We start from the raw sequence: 23,621 nt of genomic DNA, 5'->3' as shown, positions 1-23,621 counted from the left end.
TTACATCCAGTAACCCAGACTCTAAATCTAAAGGAGTGGCTGTTCTTCTCCACAAACACTTGCCCTTTCGCAAATTGGACAGCTGGAAGGAGTCAGAAGGCAGGTGTATTTTTATTAAAGGGTTTTTGGGCACCCATAAGGTGACCTTAGCGAATATTTATGCTCCCAACCGTCATCAGTCTAAATTTCTCACTATGGTTTTGAAAAAGTTAATGGATTTCCAGGAGGGTATGACAATTTTAGGGGGCGACTTTAACATGACACCCCGTGCTTGACAATTCCTCTGGCACTTCTTCTGTCCCCCATACACAAATCAACCGGGTTAAGAGACTGCTTCATATGGCACAGCTCATAGACGTCTGGAGAACGCAACACCCTACCACTTGGGATTACACGTATTATTCTGCCTTGCATGACCGTCATACACGTAATGACTCCTTTTTCCTCTCTCATCACCACCTCCCCACTCTTCATACTTCCTCCATTGGCCCTAGCGGAGTAGTAATCACGCTCCGGTCTTTATGACCATCAAACTTGCTTCGTTTCCAGTCAGGCCCTGGGTGTGGTGTGGCGAAAACATTCTCTCAGATCCCTCAGTTTCTTCAGATTTTGCTGAGCATTTACCTTTATACTTTACTGAAAATATTACCCCTGGACTGTCATTGCCCACCGTTTGGGAGGCCCATAAGGCGGTTGTGCGAGGGAAATTTATCCAAATCGGTTCTCAGCTTAAGAGACTAGCGTTGGCCACCACTCTTGATTTAATTAGGAAAATAACAGACCTGGAGAGACTACACAAATTCCAACGTGATCCCTCTATTTCAACACAGCTCGATTCTTTACGATCCCAATTGGCCTCTATCACGAATAGACACCTTAAACGCCAATATCTTCTGACCAAACAGCATTTCTATGAATATGGGGATAAACCCGGTAAACTGTTGGCTAGGGTGCTCAGAACCCAAGCTGCCAGACATTTTATAGCACGAATCCGCACCGATAGGGGCAACCATGTCTCCTGCACTCCTGATATCGCGGAATGTTTCCACAAATATTATCAATATGTGCAATTTGCCTCCAGTTCAGGAGTCTCTTCCCAACTATATGTCGGCTCTGGACGCTTACTTGGATAAGCATCTTCCACGCGCTTTAAGACCGGAGGAATCGGAGCTCCTTAATTCCCCCATTGCGCTCGAGGAGGTTAGGGCCGCCGTTAAATACACCAAACAGAGCAAATGCCCGGGTCCAGGTGTCCTTCCCATTTCATATTACAAAAAATTTCTCCCCGTTCTGGGTCCACATGTAGTGAACGTGTTCTCATTTTGACCTACGGTCCAACACAGCCCATATTTCTTTAATTTTGAAACCTAATAAACCTTCTGATGTATGTGGCAGCTACCGCCCTATTTCTTTACTTAACTCAGATATTAAATTATTAGCCTTACATCCCCCAATTTATCCACAGAGATCAGGTGGGCTTTGTCCCCGGCAGGGAGGCTAGGGACAATACCACCAAGGTCATTGACCTTATTAATCTTTCTACTCATAACCAGATCCCTCTTACTCTGACCTCACTGGATGCGGAGAAGGCCTTCGACAGGGTGGCCTGGCCTTATCTCTTTCGGGTGCTAGAGCGACTAAAGCTTGGTCATCACTTTCTGAGCTGGGTTAGGGCCCTATATCACAACCCTATGGCGCTGATAAAAGTCAACGGGCTTGTGTCTCACCAGGTAACCCTGTCGAATGGCACTAGGCAGGGCTGCCCGCTTTCGCCTCTTCTTTTCGTGCTGGGGATGGAGCCCTTGGCAAATGCTATCCGCGCTAACGTCTCTATAACGGGCATTCCTATAGCTGGAGTCCAACATAAGCTGGCAATTTATGCTGATGATATGCGTTGTATTAACTCAACCCCACTGGACTCCCTCTCCCACATGCTACAGGAGTTACGAATCTTTGGCACACTCTCCAACTAAAAAATAAATCGCTCTAAATCTGAATTATTATGCTGTAACGTTCAGACGGAGCTATTGACAGATTTAACCCGTAAATTCCCCTTCAGGGTCTGCGACCAAGCCTTCAGGGTCTGCGCATTCCCAGGGACCTCTCCCTTCTCTATATATTACATTTTGCCCCCTTACTCGCTACCATATCTGCTGACCTGCGGAGGTGGGACTACAGCCATGTTTCCTGGTTTGGTAGGGTGGCCGTAATTAAAATGAATATTCTCCCCAGATTTTTATACCTGTTCTGTCTGTTCTAGACTATCCCACGCACATTTAATTAGACCTAAATTTAAGGGTGGATTGGGGTTACCGGATCTGGAGAAGTATTGGCAAGCGGCCCACCTCCGTAGAATTATGGAATGGTCTATTTCAGTCCCCAAGCAGTGGTTGGAAATTGAGGGGTCGTTCATACACGTTCCTCTCTATTGTCTTCCTTGGCTGCCGGACTCCAAGAAACACTTCGCCACTCAGATTTTGCTTACTATTTCCTCTACGTTGAGGGTTTTTAGTAGGATTGTGAGGGAGGGCATCTTGACCTCCAGCCCATGTCCCCTCTACTCGATTGTTCCCAATCCTAACTTGCCCCTCAGTATGTCTATTCATCGATCCCCGCTGCAGCCCTCACTCCCGTGGCTTATGATTCGCTTTCATTCTCTGTTTGTGGGCGACAAACTGGTGTCGGCCGAGGCCTTTTATGGCAAGCAATCCTTGACCTCTGCCGAACTTCTTTTCTATTTACAAACGCAACACTTTATAACATCAATTCCCAGGACTCCCCTCATGTCACGACCATTATCCACTTTTGAATCTCTATGCTCCTTTAACTCAGAGACTCCGCATTTACTGTCGGTCCTCTAGGCTCTCCTGTTGGACTCTGCTTCTAGGTCAAAACCTTACTTTATGAGCATGTGGGAGGGGGATCTCTCTATCTCACCATCCCCTCAGGACTGGGATAAAGTTTTGTTTGCTCAAGGGCTCCATCTCCAGCAGAATCCAGGAGTTCTCATACAAGCTTTTGACGAGGTGGTACAGGACACCCCGCGGTCTCTGATGTCTGTTGGAGATGTGGGACGGACAGGGGGACTTTGTACCACATTTGGTGGCTATTTCCGGCGATTAAATCTTTCTGGCAGGTAGTCTTGAGGGTGGTGAAGTGGGTGGGGGGTATGGATTTATTGAGCAAGCCAGAGGCGGTTATTGCACCTTAACTCACTCCAACAACAGGCTTATAAACGTACACTTACCATACACTTTTTAAATGCTGCCAAGGCTGTGATACCCAGGTTTTGGCACACTTCCACAACTCCACCAAGTTCTTTATGGCTCCAAAAAATAACCTTTATTGAACAAATGGAGGAAATGGTGTGGACGTCCAGGGGGAAGGGTTACCAACATACCAGGCGTTGGTTCTGGTGGCATGAATTTGTCTCCTCCACAGACTTTTGGACCATCCTGGGTCAGCACCTCCCAGACACCCACCCATCCGCATCCTCCCGGTGACTGCTCTACACGCTACTCTTGGGACCGGTAGGGACAATTGACAGTTCACATTTTGGGTCTCTGTTTTTTTTTTTCCCTTTTTTTAGATATGTTTTATTTTCCATATACGGCTTTTTCTTTTTCGGCACTATACATCAGCAAGGTAACTCTGCAATATGTCTCTCCACTTCACACATTGTCGATCTGGCATTCCACTGCCTCATTATATTAACGCTTGAGCAACCACTTGAGGAGCTTTTTGTTTGTTTATTGGTTCTTCGTTTATGTTGTTTTATTTTGGTTCCATTAATTCTGTGTACTCGAATGCTACCGCCACCGTCCACGGGTTCACTTTTGCACGACTCTGAATATCGTCACTGCGCTGGTCTGGACGGGTGGCACCTTTGTACTACACACTTGGAGATTCATTCTGATCTTTGTGAATGTATATATGATCATGTTAGTGATCTCTGTATTTTTACTCTCCTCAATAAACGGAGAATAAAAAAAAAAAATGTGAGTGAGGCCACTCCCTTGGCTGAAAAGCAACCCCACACATACGCAGGATGCTTTACTGTTGGCATGATACAGGAATGATGGTAGCGCTCACCTTGTCTTCTCCTGATAATCCTTTTTTAGGATGCTCCAAACAATGCAGTCCTTTAGCAGAATATTAGTCTGTCCCTGATGTTTTTCTTGGAGAGAAGTGGCTTCTTTGCTGCCCTTCTCGACACCAGGCCATCCTCCAAAAGTCTTTACACCACTGTGCGTGCAGATGCACTCACACCTGCCTGCTGCCATTCCTGAGCAAGCTCTGCACTGGTGGCGCCCCAATCTCGTAACTGAATCAACTTTAGTAGACGGTCCGGGCGCTTGCTGGACTTTTTAAGGGTCCCCTCACACATTCTTCACAACAATTGAACCTCTCTACTTGAAGTTCTTGATGATCTGATAAATGGTTGATTTAGGTGCAATCTTACTAGCAGCAATATGCTTGCCTGTGAAGCTGTTTTTGTGCAAAACAATGATGACAGCACATGTTTCCTTGCAGGTAACCATGGTTAACAGAGGAAGAACAATGATTTCAAGCACTACCCTCCTTTTAAAGCTTGAAATGCAGTGAAAATGTTTTTTGGGGATTAAGTTAATTTGCATAGCAAAGAGGGGCTTTGCAATTGATTGCAATTCATCTGATCACTCTTCATAACATTCTGGAGTATATGCAAATTTATCTTATTCGTGTCCTTCTCAAAACTTTTGGCCTTGACTGTAGGTCTCCTGAGATTTCTTTTTAGTGAGGCACAGTTCACATCCACCTATGCTTCTTGAGAATAGCAAATTCAAAATGTGATTTTTTAAAATACTTGTCAAAACCCATTTCATTGCATAGACTGCTGAGTCCAATAAGCTTTTGTTGTGATAAACCTAGTGGTTTACATTTTTTCCTCAATATGGACAAGAATAATACGATAATTTGTGCGTTATTAGGTAAAACAGATTGTATATTTTTTTGTAAGTTAGATCATATCATATTTTAAGAAAAGTTACCCCCCACACTAAATGATCAAGTGTGTGACCCCATTACCCCATTGTATACTATGACCTAGATACAAAACTACTGTTAATGTTTATTAGTATGCTTGTATGTATATACCGTATTTGCTCGATTATAAGATGACCCCCAAAATCTGAATATTAATTTAGAAAAAAAAGAAGCCTGAATATAAGACGACCCTATGGGAAAAAAGTTTTACTAGTAAATGTTAATTCATGTAAAGTATGTAAACTATTTTTTTTAATAAAAGCTATGATTGAGAAAAATATTTTTTTTTGTTTTTATTTCCTTTTATTTTCCAACCTGCCCCCAGTTATGTACATCTGCCCCCATGCTTGCCACACTGCCCCAAAAATGCCTTATACCCCCTATATGCCACTGTGCCCCATGATATGCCTTTTAACTCTCTAAATGCCACCATGATATGCCTTTTGACCCCCTATGTGCCACTCTGCCCCATTATATGCCTTTTGACCCCCTATGTGCCACTCTGCCTCCAGAAATGCCTTATACCCCTATATGCCACTTTTTGGCATTTAGGGGGTTAAAAGGCATATCATGGGGCACAGTGGCATATAGCGAGATGTAAGGCATTTCAGGAGGCAGAGTGGCGTATAGAGGGTTAAAAGGCATTTCTGGAGCAGAGTGGCATTAAGGGGTTTAAAAGGCATATCATAGAGCACTCTGCCTATAGAAATGGCTTATATCCCCCATTTAACACTCCCCCCGAAAAAACTTACCAGCGCTTCTGACTCCCTGGTGTGTAGTCGGGGCAGCGGGTAGACGTCTACGCGATTCGTAGGAGGAAGGAGGTGCAGTGGGGGTTGTCTGCGGCCATTGCGCAGACTTTCCCCGGCTGCAGGGAATTATCTCTTACAGACGGGGAAGGTCTGCGCGATGGCCGCAGACAACCCTTGCTGCCAACCGCACCTCCTTCCGGCTGCAGCGGAAGTTGCCTACGCGAATCGTGTAGACGTCTACTCGCTGCCCCGACTACACACCAGGGAGTCAGAAGCACCGGTAAGTTTGGGATCCAGGTCCCCTGCAGAGAGTCTAATAGTCAGACCAGGTCTGATTATAAGACGACCCCGATTATAAGACGAGGGGTATTTTTCAGAGCATTTACTCTGAAAAAACCTTGTCTTATAATCGAGCAAATACCGTACTCTCTCTAATTGTTGCTGTGGAAATCACACTAGGTGGAGCTTAAATCACTATGATTTGACCTTTTCTGTATGCACATCGTGTCATGGCTAACAAATCACACCAAGCCTATTGTTTAGTCAATTTTTGCATGTGTACAAGACACTCATTTTAAAATTTATATTGTATTAGTTTCCAGGAAACAATCAAGCAAATTTAGTTGAATAGATCAGAGAAAAAAGTCCTTTGTTTTTCATTTTTTAATACATTTTATTGGTATAGTAATATTGCAGAGTATATTTTTTCCTCAAATAAACAGGTTTCTTATTTGTGAACTTTTTGTTTCCTGACAGTATTCCTTGTTAAGATAAAATATTTTTGCACCCTTCGTGACAATGGCTGTTTTAACATTTCTGCGCTGCTCGTGTTTAGCTATAATTTTCTTCTTTCCCGTTTACTGAACCCACACAAGTTATATATTGTTTTTTTCAGGCCAAGAAGGGCTTTCTTTAGATATTATTTTGTATCATTGTATCATATCATTTACTATGAGAAAAAAAAGTATGGAGAAAATTGAGAAAAATTGCACTTTTTCTGACTTTTACTAGAAAAATCTTTTACTCATCTATAAAAACTAATGAAAAAACATGCCAAATAGATTCTACTGTTTGTCCTGAGTTTAGAAATACCCAATATATTTTTTTTTTCTGCACGTTATGGGGCAATAAGCACAAGTAGCATTTTGCTATTTCAATTTGTTTCTCCAAATCTGGTAATTCTGCCCCGTGTGCTATTTTGTGTATCTTTGAAGCCGGCCAAAGCAATTCTCCCCATTAAACCATACATTTATGAAGATTAGACACCCCAGGGTATTTCAAATGCTAGCATTTTAACTCTTTCCATGCACTAATTCAAACTTGTCAAACTTTGTGGTAGTAATTTTTGTGTTTTTTTTTTTTTTTTTTTTTTTTACATATATTTTACTTAAGGTATGAATTTACAGGTCCTGGTATATGTGATACAACACCCCAATATGTATTCAGCAACATCTCCCCAGTACAGTGATACCACCCATGCATGGGTTTGCCTGGCTGTTTGGGGGACAAAAAGGCCACATTTGGGGCACGCACATTTTTCAATGTTGGACTTTGGCATTTGGTGATCCACTGCCCATGCCCATGCCCATTAGGCACATCTTTGAGCCTGTCCGATTCAATGTGCCCTATAAGAAACTAGACACCCCAGGGTATTTCAAATGCTGGTATTTTAACCCTTTCAATGTACACATTTTACCACCAGCCTTTGTCAAAGTTTGCAGTATTTTTTTGAGTGTATTTTTCTCACACACGTACTTTAGGTATGAATTTACAGCTCCTGGTATATGTCACACAACACCCCAATATGTGTTCAGCAACATCTCCTGAGTACAGTGATGCCCATGCATGGGTTTGTCAGGTTGTTTGGGGGCTAAAAGGCCACATTTTGGACATGTGCATTTTTCAAATTGGAAAATTGACGTGGTCATCCTTCCCCCGTGTTAGTTGACAATGACAATTTTCCTAAACGCTTAACGCACCAACACACCTACAACATCTGCAGCAAAGTAATATCCTGCTCACATTGTATTACTTTACAGAGTTTAGAGTCATCTGTAAACACGGAAACATGACTTTCCTTTTGCAAGATAATTTATAAATATGTTGAATAAAGTTGGTCCCAGAACAGAACCCTGAGGGACACTTTTGTCCAGCTTGAAAAATTGCCATTTATGACAACTCTGTGTACTCTGTGAATACTAACCTATTGTGTGCATCTGTGTCAAACGCCTTGGCAAAATCCAAGTAGATTACATCCACTGCAACACCTTGATCTACACTTCTACTAACTTCTTTGTAGAATACAATTAAGTTAGTTTGACATTACCTATGTTTCATAAAACCATGCTGATTTTTGCTAATAACACTGTTCTTCCCAATTAATTCCTTATCCCTTAATAGCCTTTCAAATACTTTCCCAGCCATAGAAATTAAGCTCACTGGCCTATAATTTCCAGGCAAAGAATTTGAGCCCTTTTTGAATATAGGAACCACATCTGCCTTCCTCCAATCCTCTGGTACAAGTCCTGAAAGAAAAGAATCCCAGAAAATTAAAAACAGAGGTTCACTTATTTCCACACTTAGCTGGTGGGTGAATACCGTCAGGCTTTGTTAACATTAACTTTCTTTAGTTTCTGCAGCACCTTGTCCTGAGTCATCCAATCCCAATTTGTCTGCAAGTTTTTTTGCAATAGTTATTTGCCATATATGGATATGGCAAATAACTATTGCAAAAAAACTTGCAGACAAATTGGGATTGCCATAGGTTCCTCCTTAATATATACTGAGGAAAAATAGTTATTTAACCCCTTCAGGACCGGGATGTACCTGGTACTTCCTGGTCATACATCACCATTTACGTCAGCCCCAAAAAACGCCCCCACATCGCCAAAATCGTGGTGATCGTGGGGGCGCTGCTGCACAGACCAGCACAGAGAGCGTCAGTGCAGCGTTAACCCCTTCAATACCGTGATCGTGGCATTTTAGGGATTAATTCCCATTTTGTATGGGGCTCTGCTGCTGGTGGTCTGCCTGGAAGCAGACTAGCAACAGCAAAAACGAGCCCCCCACAAGACTCCTCCCTGCAATCTCCAGTCTACGGGAGATTGTGTCCTATCTGCCAGAGGCAGCTTCAGGGAGACAGGGTTCTTCAGTCTCCACATGAGTGTGGAGACCAGCCCCCACCCCTCCCTTGCTCAATATTGTTGATATAACAGGGAAATATTTTCTCGAAAATGAGAGTGAGGAAACTACTTCCGCGAATATATGGTGCGCATATAAGTGTGTGATTAGGGGTCATCTAATTAAACTTGGAACCATCATGAAGAAAGCTAAAGGAGAATCTCTAACAGAGTTGTACCTAGAGTTCTATAGACTCTCACAAGAAAATAAGCGGCTGCCAACGGAATTTAAAACTAAACAATGAGCTGAGATTCAAAATAAAATAAATGAGCTTCTTATTGAGGAAAAGAACAAAAAGCTACATTATTTAAGAATTAACTGGTATTATAACAGTAATCGAGCAGATACTCTGTTATAAAATAAACTTAAGGGTAAGAAACAATCTAAGAGAATTAATAGGATTAGATCAAATAGTGAACTTTGTCTCACTTCTGAGAAGATTGGAGCAGCCTTTAATGATTACTATATGTTATACAATATAACGAGTAAAGAACAATACCAGCCACAAGAATATTTCTCTAATAGGAATTTGCCTAAAATAACGGAAGAACAGCTAAAGCTTATTAATAAACCCATAGAGATAGAAGAAGTAATTAAAGTAATAAGCGGAATGCAAATAAATAAGGCGCCTGGACCAGATGGGTTCACTAATAAATTCTACAAAATATTTAAGGACTCCTTAGCAGTAAAACTCACCAAAACTTTCAATGAGATAATAGCAAAGGGGATGTTTCCCCCGGATATGTTAAGGACTAATATAGTCCCCATTTTAAAGCCTAACAAAGATCCGGAGGTTCTCTCTAATTATAGGCCAATCTCGCTTTTAAATGGTGACATTAAAATTTATGCAGCAATAATAGCAACAAGACTAAAAGAAGTTATTCCGGAGTTAATTTCGAGAGATCAAACAGGGTTTATCCCAGGCAGGTCATCTAAAAATAATATCAGAAGGATCATTGATATTTTAGAGGTTTCTAAGCGGTTAAATACTCCTGTCCTGTCTTTAGACGCCGAGAAGGCTTTTGACAGGGTCAGATGGGATTTCCTAGGGCATACACTACAGGCGTTCGGATTCTCAGGGAATATATACCATGCAATAATGGCCTTATATACTTGCCCCTCTGCAAAGACGGTTGGCCCTGGAATAGACGCAGAATGGTTTAAAATTAAGAACGGTACGAGACAGGGATGTCCGCTATCACCGCTACTCTACATTTTGACGATTGAGTCTCTTGCCGTGGATATACGACAAAATCAGGATATTCATGGTTTTAGATTAAAATCATTGGAAAGCAAGATTAGCCTATATGCAGATGACATTTTGGTCCTCTTAGAGGAACCTAAGACATCACTGCCGGAATTAATGAGAGTAATTGAAGTTTACTCAAACTACTCAGACTATAAACTAAATGTTAATAAAACTATTCTGTTAGCATGTAATATGAATAATAGGGAAAGAAGTTTTATAAAAGCTAATTTCGATTTCATATGGGCTAAAGACAGTATAGAATAGATATTCTATACTGTCTTTAGCCCATATGAAATCGAAATTAGCTTTACCAAAGATCCAGCTAAAATAGAGGCAAACTTTCTACCCCTCCTGAAATCTACAAATAAATCTTTAAAATATTGGATAAAAAGGGAAATCTCCTGGACGGGTAGAATTAATACAATTAGATCATACATATAACCTAGATGGACTTACCTATTCCAAATGATTCCGCTGGTGATACCTAAAGCATGGCTAGGAATGATTCAGACATCATTTAATAACTTTATTTGGCAAGGTAAGAAGCCAAGATTAGGACTTACGCTTTTATCTAGGAAAGTAAATGATGGGGGCCTCGGAGTTCCTAATATAAAACAGTATCAAGAGGCCTGTATGGTAGCACATGCAATGGCGACTCAGATAAGTGGAATAAAAGAATAAAAGAAGAAGTATGGTATAGATTGCTATAGGCCTAGATGGGTTGGCAGTACTGCCATGGTCTAATAGAGGGGTAGAGAGAAGGTGTGAGGCGGGAATAGGATCTTCTGTCCTAAGTGATATTTGCGGCACCTGGGGAAGGGTAAGGAAGAAGTTAGCCCTCCATAATACCTTAGCGGACTTCCTTTCCTTGGAAGTAATAGAGTCTAGTATAGAGAATATTAATTTAACAAGGTGGAAACAGGCCGGAATTCTAATTATCCAGGATCTATACTTGGATAAAATATTAAAATCCTTCCCCCAGATACAGGAGGAGTATTCACTCCCTACTAAAGAGCTATTTTCCTATTTAAGAATTAAAGGTTTCTTTTCAAAATATGTTATATTAAAAAGTGGCGAAAAATGGGAAATATTAAACTATCTATATAATAATTATAATATATAATAAGTGTTTAAACCTAATTAAACCTAACTATGAACATATCCCAGTGAGGGCTATTAAGACCTGGGAGAAGGATTTGAATAGAAATATCTCCTGGGATATGTGGAAAAATATAATAAGATCGGTTAACAGCGAAATACATTGTCTAAATATTAGAGAAAACTTCTTTAAAGTATGCTACAGATGGTATCTTGTCCCAAGAAAATTAGCAAAAATGTATGAAAACACCAAAGCTAACTGTTGGAAATGTGGAAAGGAGGATGGTAGTTTTATGCACATTTGGTGGACTTGCCACTATACTACGGTCCTTTGGAAAGAGATTCTCAATAAAATTGAGAAACTAATTGGGGTAAAGATACCCATAACACCGGATTGTGCATTAATACATTTAGATTGGCCAAAAGTTTCAAATCTACATAGATGCATAATGATTCATATTCTTCTATCTACAAAATTACATATAGTGAGGAATTGGAAAAGTAAAAAAATGCCGAAATGGGAGGAGATAAAATTAACTACAATATACCATTGTAAAATGGAACTGGGTGCGACCAGGCTAAATGGGTATAGTTTAACCAAAATTAGAAAATGGGAAAAATTTTTACAGCTTCTTGAAGCTGAAGTATGATGAGTAGCTGGGTTATTTTCCTTTATATCGCATCTCCAAAATCATTTTCTTTTTCCTTATGTATATATCTATTTCTTTTTAGTTAATGTATGTGAGTAATTGTGTAATGTGTATTTTTCTTTTTTGTGTTGTTTGTGTATGGTGTAATTATAATACAAATTAACGCCATACATTGTCTGGAAAAAACATAATAAATATTGAAATATTAAAAAAAAAAAATATCTTTCCCTGGGACGTATTTTAAAGCAGACTGCTATTGACCAAGGCTGGTCTAATATACCTGTCTTCTACCACTTTACCACACCTTTTGTCACACATGTTAACAACAGCAAGTTCCTGTTCTTCATTTAGGAGCTTCTCTTTGCCCCCTGAGGCCTTAGAGAGATAGAGAGAGAAAAATATAGTTACATATTAAAGACCAGAGGCATACAGTCACTGCAATACATGGTAAAATTATTTACACTTTGCAACTTTAAAACACTTTGGTTTCTCGTAAAAGAAACACTTTGGTTTCTGCGTGAAAGCATTTGTAAATTTGGCAGTGGTTGAGGTTGTGTGTAAAAGAAGTTCAAGCATTTTATATTTGTGTTAACTATATGCATTTTGTGTCAGAGTAACCATAAATGCATTAATTGTATAGCCTAAATAGGTGAATATTGTGTTAACTGTGTTAAGAGTTTAGATAAATTGTTAAAAGTATTGAAAAATTGCCAGTGATAGTAAAAAAAAAACTGTAATTGAGACATTGTTGAACCCAGCCAATTCAATTTACCCCATCAAATCACACAAGTAGAAACCCCATGGGCTAAATGCCAGTATTTTAACTTTCTCCATGCAAGAATTGTTTGAAGATATAGCGTTATATGTAGGACTTGCTCATGAAAATATTTATTTTATTCTTTTGGCTTTTTTTTTTTTTTTTCTCTTTTTTGGAACTTGAAGGTTCCCCTGTTGGTGACATCAGTGGAAAATTATTTTTACATGTTACCATTTTTTGTTTCTTATTTATTTTACTAATCACATTGTGATTAGAAAGCTGGGTTCTGCTGAATTGCATGGTTGAATTCAGTACCTGTAGTCATCCTGCAAGGGGAGCCAGAGTTCTCAGGAGTGTCTGAGACTCTCTTGGAACCTTTTTCAACTTCTTTATTTTTTAACCCCTTAAGGACAATGGGCGGTCCCTAAACCCATTGAAAACAAAACAAAGGGGTTAAAAGACGCACCACCATCTTGTGAATGGTAAAATCTCACAGTGGCGGTTGTGACCACTCGCCGGAGCACTCACAGCGCATCCTGGGTTGGACATGAGGTGTTGCTGAATGCCTCGCTATTGAGGTATTTCAGCTACACCATTGACTTTTAGGAGGCACCTGTTTGAATCCATGACGTTCTTGGCACTTCAATTGACACTAAGTGTGTCAATTTTTTTGCGTGCCCGGGCCGTCATATTGCGGCATCATCTCATTACACCAGGGGCTCTACAATAGGTACAGCTGGAAGGGAGAGAATTGTTCGTAGTCATACATGCTGATGGCTAGATTGTTTTTTTTTTTTCCTGTTAGCCCTGCAGACGCATAGTTTAATCAGTGAAACAATCTGCAGAAAAAGCTCATCTGTGCTGATGGTGATTTTAAAACCCCACTAGGTTTTTAAAATCCTACTTGGAGGTTTTGCAGGAACTAAGCCAGAGGTGTCCAACACGTCACTGAAGAAGCCTGATTGGGCGAAACGCGTTTGCATGTTGTATCGTCATTGCGCTACACCTGCAAGTCGCCCATCTCGGTGTTATGGAACCAAAATATATCAACAAGAAACGCTTATTGCTTGAATGAATATAAGCTGGCTTCGACCAATATAGAGGGTCACACCTCCCTCAGGGATGTGGGAGACACAAGCAGCAGTTTCAGTTTGACTTATATCAGTTTCTGCAATTATACGGTTGACCTAGAGAATGCTAACATAATCTTCTTTGTAGCTGGCTGCCGTCCAACTATATCATTTGCATATAACGGTTGCTTGCTTACAACCCCTATCACATATAAACTTTGTACAACTTTCTGCCTTTTTCCGCATAGTTTCAGAATTATCCAATTAACACAATTTACGTAACCTGACGCCCCTCTACATAAACTATAGTGTAAACATAATAAAGCAGAGTGATTTTGGACCTGACCCAGAGTGTGTCGTGTGTCTTATTTCTCTCTCCGTGCACGTACATTTATATTCACATAATTTGGAGAAGTTCAACAATTGAAGAAAGGCTTTATTGGAAAGCATCCAAAACCGTTGGAGCCCCATACTAAGCCAAGCACTGGTGGTGGTACAGAATGACTTGCCATACATTGACAGTTTTACAACATAAAAAACATTCCTCCCATTGTAGAAAAAGATGTGCTGGATGCTCCACCCTTTTCCTGTGCTGGCTTCCTCCACTTCCATCTTCCGTCTCTTCCATCCTTCAGCTCCACTTTCCTTCTTCTTCACGAAGGCAGGTTTCATGGTATTTTGATATACCTTAAGACAATTCTTTTTTCATTATTTTAACAATCTACTTCTCCAAGGTACTAAAGCACCAATCTACTTGTCCATCATGGCAATCTACTTGCCTTGACACACCAAATACTTTCAGTGTAGGGCACTAGATTATTCTATCAGGATTATTCACTAGACTAAGAATTTTTGCCAATGGTAATCTGAATTGTCTTCAGGTATATCAAAATACCATGAAGAAGAAGGAAAGTGGAGCTGAAGGACGGAAGAGACGGAAGATGGAAGTGGAGGAAGCCAAGAAGGCGAGCAAGTTCTTCATGAGCTTCCTTGAAAAGCCTGGAACAAGTGGTTTGTCACATTTCATGGAGTCGCCTGCACCTGCTGCAACTTTGTTAGAATCTGATGGTGGATCAAGTAACAATGCAACAAAACTGAAAATGACAAGTGAGGCGGCCAGAGAGAACATTACAGGAGGGGAAGACGATGGTGGTGCTGGTGTTGGTTTTATTGACAAGGCATTACCTGGCGAGATTGAATCTGATGACACTGAACCTACTGCATTAGATGGTGTATGTATGGATAGCTTTGAAGATCTTCACAATGTCATACCAGAAGTGATTGAACAGCATGACATTGGACTCCTAAAGTTTGATAAGGATACTGGAAAAGCAATTTTGCCTCACGCATTGAGAACAGAAGTAATAAAGCTGGGTTCTAAGTACTTCAACCATCAAATAATCGCTCAATGAACAAAACTTGGTTCACAAGGAAATTAGGAAATGGTCGTGGTGAGGAAGTGACTCGCTCATGGCTGGTCTATTCCCCTTCTAAAAAGTATGCATTTTGTATGTGCTGTCTTCTCTTTTCCCGGTCAGACCATCAATCCTCATTGGAGCAAGAAAGTGGATTCAATCAATGGAAAGCACCTGAACGGATTAGTGTTCATGAAAATGCTAAGAATCATCGGGAGTGCTTTACACAGTGGAAAGAAATTTAGCTGAAAACAGAGGAGTTATTAATGTGGAACTTCAGTCACAGATTGAGAAGGAAAAGTAGAGGTGGCGTGACATCTTGCAGAGAATCCTTCACTGCATAAAATTCCTTGTAACTCAAAACCTGGCTTTACGAGGACACAGGGAGTCACTTCGCCTGGACGATGACTCCAATGTGGGGAATTTCCTTGGCTTACTGAAACTACTGGCCATTTTTGACCCTGTCATGAAAGAACACCTCACTCATGTGGAAAGTCATCCTGGATCCACATCATATCTTTCATCAGCATTCATAAAGCCATGTACTATGGTCTCATGTTTGACTCAACTCCTGATCAGGCACAACGTGAGCAGATGTCAGAAGTAGTGAGGTATGTGGAAGTTGATTTTGAGAGGAAAACAGTACATCTTCGAGAGTCCTTCCTTGGTTTTATACAGATAAACCAAAAGGATGCTGAGAGCTTGGTTAAAGACATCTTGAAACAGCTAGAGAAGGACAAAATGGAACTACAAGATTGTCGGTCACAGTGCTATGATAATGCTGCTGTGATGGCTGGACACAGAAGTGGTGTTCAGCAAAGAATAAGAGAGAAAAACAACCTTTTCATCACAACCTCGCATCAATCACTCACTCAACTTGGTGGGTGTACATGCAGCCAAGCAAGATGCAATGATGGTTATGTTTTTTGGCACCATTGAAGCTCTCTACGCGTTCTTTTCTCGTTCAACACTGCGCTGGGAAAAACTCAAAAAAAGAGAATATTTGGGTGAATTCTACAGCTGTGATGTTGATGGACAGCAACTATATGAAGAAATTTTAGATTGCAGAATGTTGCTGTCAAGTCGGGCCAACATGAAGATATCAAGTCCTACAGATCTTCTCGAATTTATTGTTCATTATGGAGATGAGAGCGTCTTCCGTAATCTTCGCATTTCCATTCAGATAATGTTAACCGTTGCAGTTTCCATCGCCAGCTGTGAGAGATCATTTAGTAAGTTAAAACTAATGCTTTCATATTTGAGAGCCTCCATGGGTCAAGACAGACTGTGATCTTGCTCTGATGAGTGTAGAAAGAGAAGAAATTGAAAAACATCATAGACCAATTTGCCTCAGTGAAAGCAAGGAAGTTGCACTTGTAATTTTCATGTAGTGCAATCATTTGTTAATTAAAAGATTAACAAGCTTAGGCATATATGGGGAGTTTTCATAAAACAAACTAATACCCTAGGGTACAGTTGTTTTGTTTAAACATTAGGGAGAATTGTTGGATTTAGAACTGCATTTCATATATGTCCCAGAATTGTATGGTGGTTACGTGCATCTGCAGGAATATTTGACTTATTATGTTTTACCCCTACCCCCTTTTTACTTGCTGTACCCTTTTATTGCACAAACCAAAACATTTAATTTAAAAGAAAAAAATAAAAGATTAACAAGCTTGACTTGTATTTCTCGGCTGATTTTTTTTGTATGAAAGTAATCTAAAAGGTGGGTTTTAGATATTTGGACAGGGACGCAATTTCAGTGCTTGCCATGGGCGCTATTTTCAGTAGATACGCCTCTGAGTGGAGGTTACTAGAGAGGAGGATCCAGGTCTCCTGCAGCTCTACAGGGGCTTTGGATCTTAGTCATATAGTCAGACTTTTATTTGAGGTCTGATTATAAGACGACCTCGAATATAAGATGAGGGGTATTTTTCAGAGAATTTAGCAAATACGGTATGTTTGTACTGTGCATATTTGCAGATTCTGACCAAACCTTATGATTGAGCAGCACTCTTGTCACACAGATGCCTCATTAATGGTGTCCAGAGAAGGCTTAAAATTGCTGAAGAGTATCTTTTAGGTTAAAACAAAATGCAGTCCCAATAAATAAACTACCTGCCATGAAAAATAACATGGGACTTGTCAAACTTGAGGTAGTTGACATAGTTGTGAGCAATAAATGGACATACAGTGTGAGGGAATCCCCAATATTTATGCCTTAAATCTTGAGGTACTCCGCTTTTTGTTCAGCTGGAGACCTAACAACTTTCTGAACTTTAACATTAAGCCTTGAATCCAGGTATAAGTGATAATTTCCCATCCCTTTCAATATGTACAGTAGCCTCTTATGTGGGACTGTATTAAATGTTTTGCAGTATCTAACTACATCTCAGGCACTGAAATACCTTGACCTCACATCACATCACTTGGACAGAGAAGGGCAAATGCTGTACATCTATATTGACCAATCCTGCAAAATTATTAATTTCCCTGTCCTTAGTTCCCTGTCTTCTTTACAACTTCTAATGACATTTCAAATGCATTTTAGCAAAGTAAAGTAATGAAGACAAATAAACCAAGATATCAACGTGAGGAAGGGTAGGATAAACTACTAAATGAAAAATACAAAACCTTTATTTAGCTTTTGCAGCAGCTCCTTTGAGTATCTCATGACTCCAAAGTGAACCAAGGCTTGAGGAATCCTGTAGTCGGCAAACATGGTGATTTTAGAAATGTCATAGAAGCAGCCATCACCTTTGCCTTCTAGTACCCCCCATGTCACCAACAAGAATCTGGGCACGTTTGTAGAATGCCACCTTCTCACCCTGGAGGTGACACAGACAAGGAACTGTTACAGGCAAAACAGAACATTCACTGCTGGAAAAAAAAGTTTCTTGTGTATTCCCTTAGTTTTTTATGTAGAATAAAACAGACACACTAAAAATATTCTCTAAAGGTAAATATACTCCAAGGTATAAAAATTTGAGTAAAACATCTCTATATATGGGACCTATTTGGTTCTCTACCCCTTGTGGCCATGGAAACTGTATATATTGTAATTTTTTTTGTAGCAAAGCGTGAGCGAGTGGTATTTTGGCGCAACAGCTATAGTACAGCAGCCTATTATGTCCTGTCATAGAATACCATCATTAAGTAAAGTAGGTCTGAAAGGTCACCTCATCATAGTATGATGGGAAATGCTTCACCACCAAATGCATTAACGTCATTGCACTCTTTTCACTCATCTTTACAACATTCAGGAAGGAACCTCCAAACGTTTCTACAAGGATCTTTCCACTCTCATGAAGGATTTCCAGCCGTTCTTCTATCATCGGAATGGGAAAATCGGAGTCGGAGCGTAATATGTGTTTTAAGTGGTCCATGGTAATATTGGAATAGTAGGAGGCACTGGTGATTGGTATTCCTACAATACAATAAATTAGGTTAGTTTTTTTTCTAGTATAGTTTAGGCCAGGTTGCAGCAAAGACAGAAAACCATGGTGGCCAAGCTTCTTGATCATTTTATATGGCAGGCTATGGAAATAATTTTGTTGGCTAATAAGACCCTTTATTATAAAATAAAGCTCCAACTAAAAGCTCCACAATAGCTTTCATTTTTTAAAATATATTTTTTTTAATTTAGTTCAATGCACCAAAGCAAGCCAGTCCTAAATTCATTTCTTAATTTCTACATATTTCTGAAGAATGGCTTTCAATGTATCATTGGAATATCTGTCTTATTACTACTAGTATTACCTATGTCGGTTTACAAGAAATAACACAGAGCTTAATTGCTTTGGTGTTTGAAATATACAAAATATTTGAATATACAAAAATAAGGTGCTGCGTAAAATTTACACAAGGCACCGCAATATGTGTGAAAATTAAACAATACTTAAATTTATCTAAAGAGGGACCCAATAGAGCAGGGGGGTCCAACATAAGGCCCGCGTGAGATCGGCAGCCAGGGCAACCGGGATCACAAGATCCTATGGCCCTGCTACTTACCTGTGGGAGGGTCTTTTGTACTGCACAGAGGAAGCGGAACCCAGCAGAGTTCACGTGACATCACATGACTCTGCTTAAGTCCTGCTTCCTCTGTGCAGTACAAGAGAACGCAGTGGGAGGTCACGCCCCCTGCTGAAGTCCGTGAGCGGCATCTAGTGAGGTGCAGTGCAGGTAAGGGGGTGGAGAGGGTGTTTTAATGAGTATGCGTGATTGAGGGAATGAATCTGTGAATTAATGGAGTAAATGAATGAATGAGTGTGTGTATGATAGCATGGATGTGTAAGTGCTGGAACCTAGGCATGATGGGACTGTGATTGCTGTTAGCAATGACACTCCTATCATGCCAAGTCAGCCAGTACATGCTGAAACCTGGCTAGCTGCCCCCCTTGTGTCAATACTGCCAGCAGTATGGGGCCTGCACATCACTTACAGCCACCCTGTACCAGCATGTACTGGCTGACTTGGCATGATAGGAGTGTGATTGCTAACAGCAATCACAGTCCCATCATGCCTAGGTTCCAGCATTTACTGGTTGCCTGGGTATAAAAAGGAGTGTGATTGCTGTTATTATAAGTCATATTGTTGAATTTGTTTGTCCAATTGTGGTGTGTTACTTACTTTTAATAAAAGTGTAGTTAACACACCAAAATTGGACAAAAAAATTGTTGACAGCAATCACACGCCTATCATGCCCAGCCAACCAGTACATGCTGGAATCTGGGTATGCCTAAAATTGCTGTTAATCATAATATATATATAATTAACAGTTATTATATTTTTTGTATAATTTTGGTGTGTAACTTACTTTTATTAAAAAATATTTTTTTTATTATTTTTAAAAGGTGTGTGGGGGGGTCGTTTTCGGTTTCGGCTAAGTGAACCCTGAATTTTCGGTTTTGATCCAGAATTTTCATTTCGGTGTATCCCTAGGATAAATAGAACTATTTCATTTTTACTTATCCAGAATCCTGAATTTGTAGTCACAAAACTTTCTAGGCCCAGAAATAAGTGAGAAGAAAAGTAAAGGTTTTATGTCATTTACTTTATTTTAATCTGCAGATTTTATTAAAGAGAAAATGAGTGCGGCCCTCGCACGTATACAATTCTAATGAAGTGGCCCACTGCAAAAAAAACCTGCAATAGAACAAGCGGTTTTATTGAACACCACAACCAAACCAGATATTGATTTTGGGTCAGAGAAAGCACTGATTTTAGATTTTAAGAAAAGTCATTGTCACGTAAAAAGAATTTGAAGACGACGAGTTATATAAAACCACGGATAGGATTCAGGGGAGCTAAAAATATTAATAGCAGTTTATGTAGTGTAATACATAATTTGTAATACAAATTGGGGAAAAGGTTTCTATAGATGTGGCACATGCCCAGCCTGCAATATAATAAAACAAAATTGCTGGTGAAATCATTTAGAACCAATAAAGAATTCCCTGCCACACAAAAAATGTGATTTATACGTTGCGTTGACTACAGTATGTAGGCCGCACCATTAAACCACTACATGTCCGAATTGGTAAAAGTGCGAAATATCAGAAAGGGGTGTCCGCTCATTTTAACAGTTACCATCAATGCAATCCTAGAGACCTGAGTTTTATGGGAATTCATGTTGTCAATGATTTTATTAGGAGAAGATGTGGTGGGTAATGTTAAAAACATTACATCCATTTGTTTAATTTCTTATGATCTTTTTAATTCTGATACTACCTTTTCCACTTCTTCCCTTTTCTGCAAGAATTTCATCCCATAATATTTATACATTTGACTATGCAGTATTATTTTTATCATTGCTGTATTAGACAGATGTGTTCAACTGTAGCTCAGAGCTCGATGTTGCAGTCTTGCAATATGCAGCAAGAGCTATGATGGTATAATATTTGTATGTAACAATGTAACACCAACCCCCACCCCTTTTTTTCATTAAATTTCTATTGATTTAAGTATTATATTATGATAACTTGAGCAGTTAAGTTTCATGCTGCTATGTGTATGGAGGCTATGTGCATTTGAGGTAGACCTTTAAGCAGTTTGCACTTTAAGTTAACCATTGCAACACACTGGTAATTGTTGCAGAGTACTGACTCTGCAACAATTACCAGCCTTTTGTACGTTATGCAGTACTTTATGAGCTTATATGCCATATATGTTTTTATTTGTACAAGAAGCCTGTAGTATGCACTAGCACTTTAACTATGTAATTATGTATTACAGGCATATGCTGTTTTTTTGGGGGGGAGGGGTGAAAATTACTTGTGAAAATGATGCATATTTTAGATAGAGGCTGAGGTATTTTGCACTTTAGATAATCAATCTTAACATTAGCATATTACAATAAAACTTTCAGCCCTTTCTTATTATTAAATTACATCTTTTAAATGGGGCTAATATTATTTAATATATGTATTTTTTAAATTATGTATTTGTGGGTATTTCTTATGTTTTATCAAATGTATCTTTATGTTAATTGAGTGGTTTAGTACAGAGGGGGTTAATTGACTTAATTGATCAAGTGATTGGTATAGAAGGGGTTAATGGTTCAATAAACAGGAAGACTGGAGGAGGAGACATTATGCACCTGAGGAAGCCGAAATGCTGAATATGCCCGTTGAGGAAGTGGACACAAAGGAATTTTGTGAGAATCAAGCTGTCACTCTACAGCTCGGCATGATTCTGGTCCTCTCCACAGGAGCTTTAAAGTATTTTCCTATGTAACATACTACTTTTTTTTTTATTTATATTAAAGTTGCTACTTATTTCAACTCTCTCTCATCCGGTCCTCTTCTGTTATACTGGTACAAGGAAGAAGCTCCATTCCATTCCATTCCACAGAAGGGGCTCCATGGGCTTTCTAACAGAGGAACCTACTGAAGAGTCCACTTAGATACATTTAAGTATTGTTAAATCTTCACATATATTGTGGTGACTTTTTTAAATTTTTGCGCAGCACCTAATTTTTTTGTTTTGTGTACTTTTAACTGTCACCAAGACACTTTAAAAAAGCAAATTTTAACTAGTTAAGGACATGTTTGCAGATAATTAATTGGGATGACCTCTTTGTCCAAAGAGATATAGAGGACAAGTGGAGTATATTTAAACTCACATATCAAAAATATATTTCTACACATATAGGAAAGGAACTAAAACCAATGTGGATAAATAAAAGTGTTAGGTTATACAAAAAAAGAAATTGGCATTTAAACTGTACAAGTATAAAGATGCCAACAGAGCCTGCAAAAGGGCTATTAGACTGGCCAAATTTAACAATGAGAAGATGCATAAGGAGAGCAAAACAAATCCAGAAATATTTTTTAAGTACACACAATTTAGGAGTGACAATGAAAGTGTTTTGAAATCTGGCGATGGTAGGAAAAGACAGCAATACTAAATGCCTTTTTTCATCTGTATATAACAAATAAGAGCCGCTACCTGCTGATTGGCAATTCGGCACTACAGAAACCTTAAATCAATCGTGAGAATGGCTGACTCCAGATAAAGTTTTTAAACATTTAAGTAAACTAAAAGTAGACAAAGCTCCAGGGCCAGATGGGATATACCTGAGCATACTACGGGAAGTTAGTCAAGAAATAGCCAGATCACAGTTTTTGATTCTTTCCAGTCAGGATCGGTGGAAAGCTGATGTGGTTCCCATTTTTTAAAAAGTATCCAAATCTGAGCCTGGGAACTACAGACCTGTAAGCTTAATATCTGTGGTGGGGCAATTGTTTGAGAGTTTATTAAGAGATGGCATACAGGAATATATTGTGAACAATCATCAGTAGGAGTCAGCACAGTTTTGTGAAGAACAGATCATGTCAGACCAATTTAATTGCATTTTATGATGTTGTAAGTAAACATATAGATCAGGGTGTTGCTGTAGATGTTGTCTATTTAGATTTTGAAAAAGCATTTGACATTGTTCCACACCAGCGGTTATTTTATAAGCAAAGACAAATAGGTCTTGGAGAAAATGCCTGTGTTTGGATTAGAAATTGGCTTAGTGACAGGGTGCAAAAAGTTGTTGTTAATGGTAAATTCTCAAGCTGGACAACTGTGGTAAGTGGGGTGCAATGTGTACAAATACATGCAAGGTCAGTATAAACAGCTCTCTAGTGATCATTCACCAAGAGATCACTACAAATTTTACCATCAGCATAGGAAAGGGTTCTTCACAGTAAGAACAATACCAATATGGAACTATCTGCCTAAGGATGTTGTATTATATAACTCTGTGGATATTTTTAAGAAATGTCTGGATGCTTTTCTGGTTAAGCATAACATAAAGGGCTACAACTGCTAAAAGGACAGTTGTAATTAGAACGTCGATCCAGGGAGTGATTTAATTGCTGCAATGGAATCAAAAAGGTTTTTTTTCCTTGTTGTGGTATAATTGATAATTGCC

The 23,621-nt window shown here is 39.4% G+C and overlaps 2 protein-coding genes across 2 annotated transcripts in view; both read right to left on the bottom strand.

Moving 5' to 3' along the window:
- Positions 1 to 17,813: 17,813 nt before the first annotated feature.
- Positions 17,814 to 23,621, bottom strand: part of LOC128502194 (queuosine salvage protein-like) — a 43,707-nt gene continuing 37,899 nt past the window's right edge. The window contains 3 exon segments of the mRNA XM_053471955.1: positions 17,814 to 17,979; positions 17,981 to 18,027; positions 18,379 to 18,626. Of these exon segments, the coding sequence (XP_053327930.1) occupies positions 17,814 to 17,979; positions 17,981 to 18,027; positions 18,379 to 18,626 (461 nt within the window).
- BZW1 (basic leucine zipper and W2 domains 1) overlaps positions 23,192 to 23,621 on the bottom strand; it is a 245,153-nt gene continuing 244,723 nt past the window's right edge. Inside the window, exon 13 of the mRNA XM_053472277.1 lies at positions 23,192 to 23,202. The gene's annotated coding sequence lies outside the window, so the exon portion shown is untranslated. The remainder of the gene's footprint in view (positions 23,203 to 23,621) is intronic.

Source organism: Spea bombifrons, chromosome 7 (assembly GCF_027358695.1).
Source record: "Spea bombifrons isolate aSpeBom1 chromosome 7, aSpeBom1.2.pri, whole genome shotgun sequence".
In the NCBI taxonomy this organism is placed as follows: Eukaryota; Metazoa; Chordata; class Amphibia; order Anura; family Pelobatidae; genus Spea; species Spea bombifrons.
The sequence above is the reverse complement of the archived record's forward strand: the minus strand, read 5'-3'. Positions and strand labels throughout refer to the sequence as shown.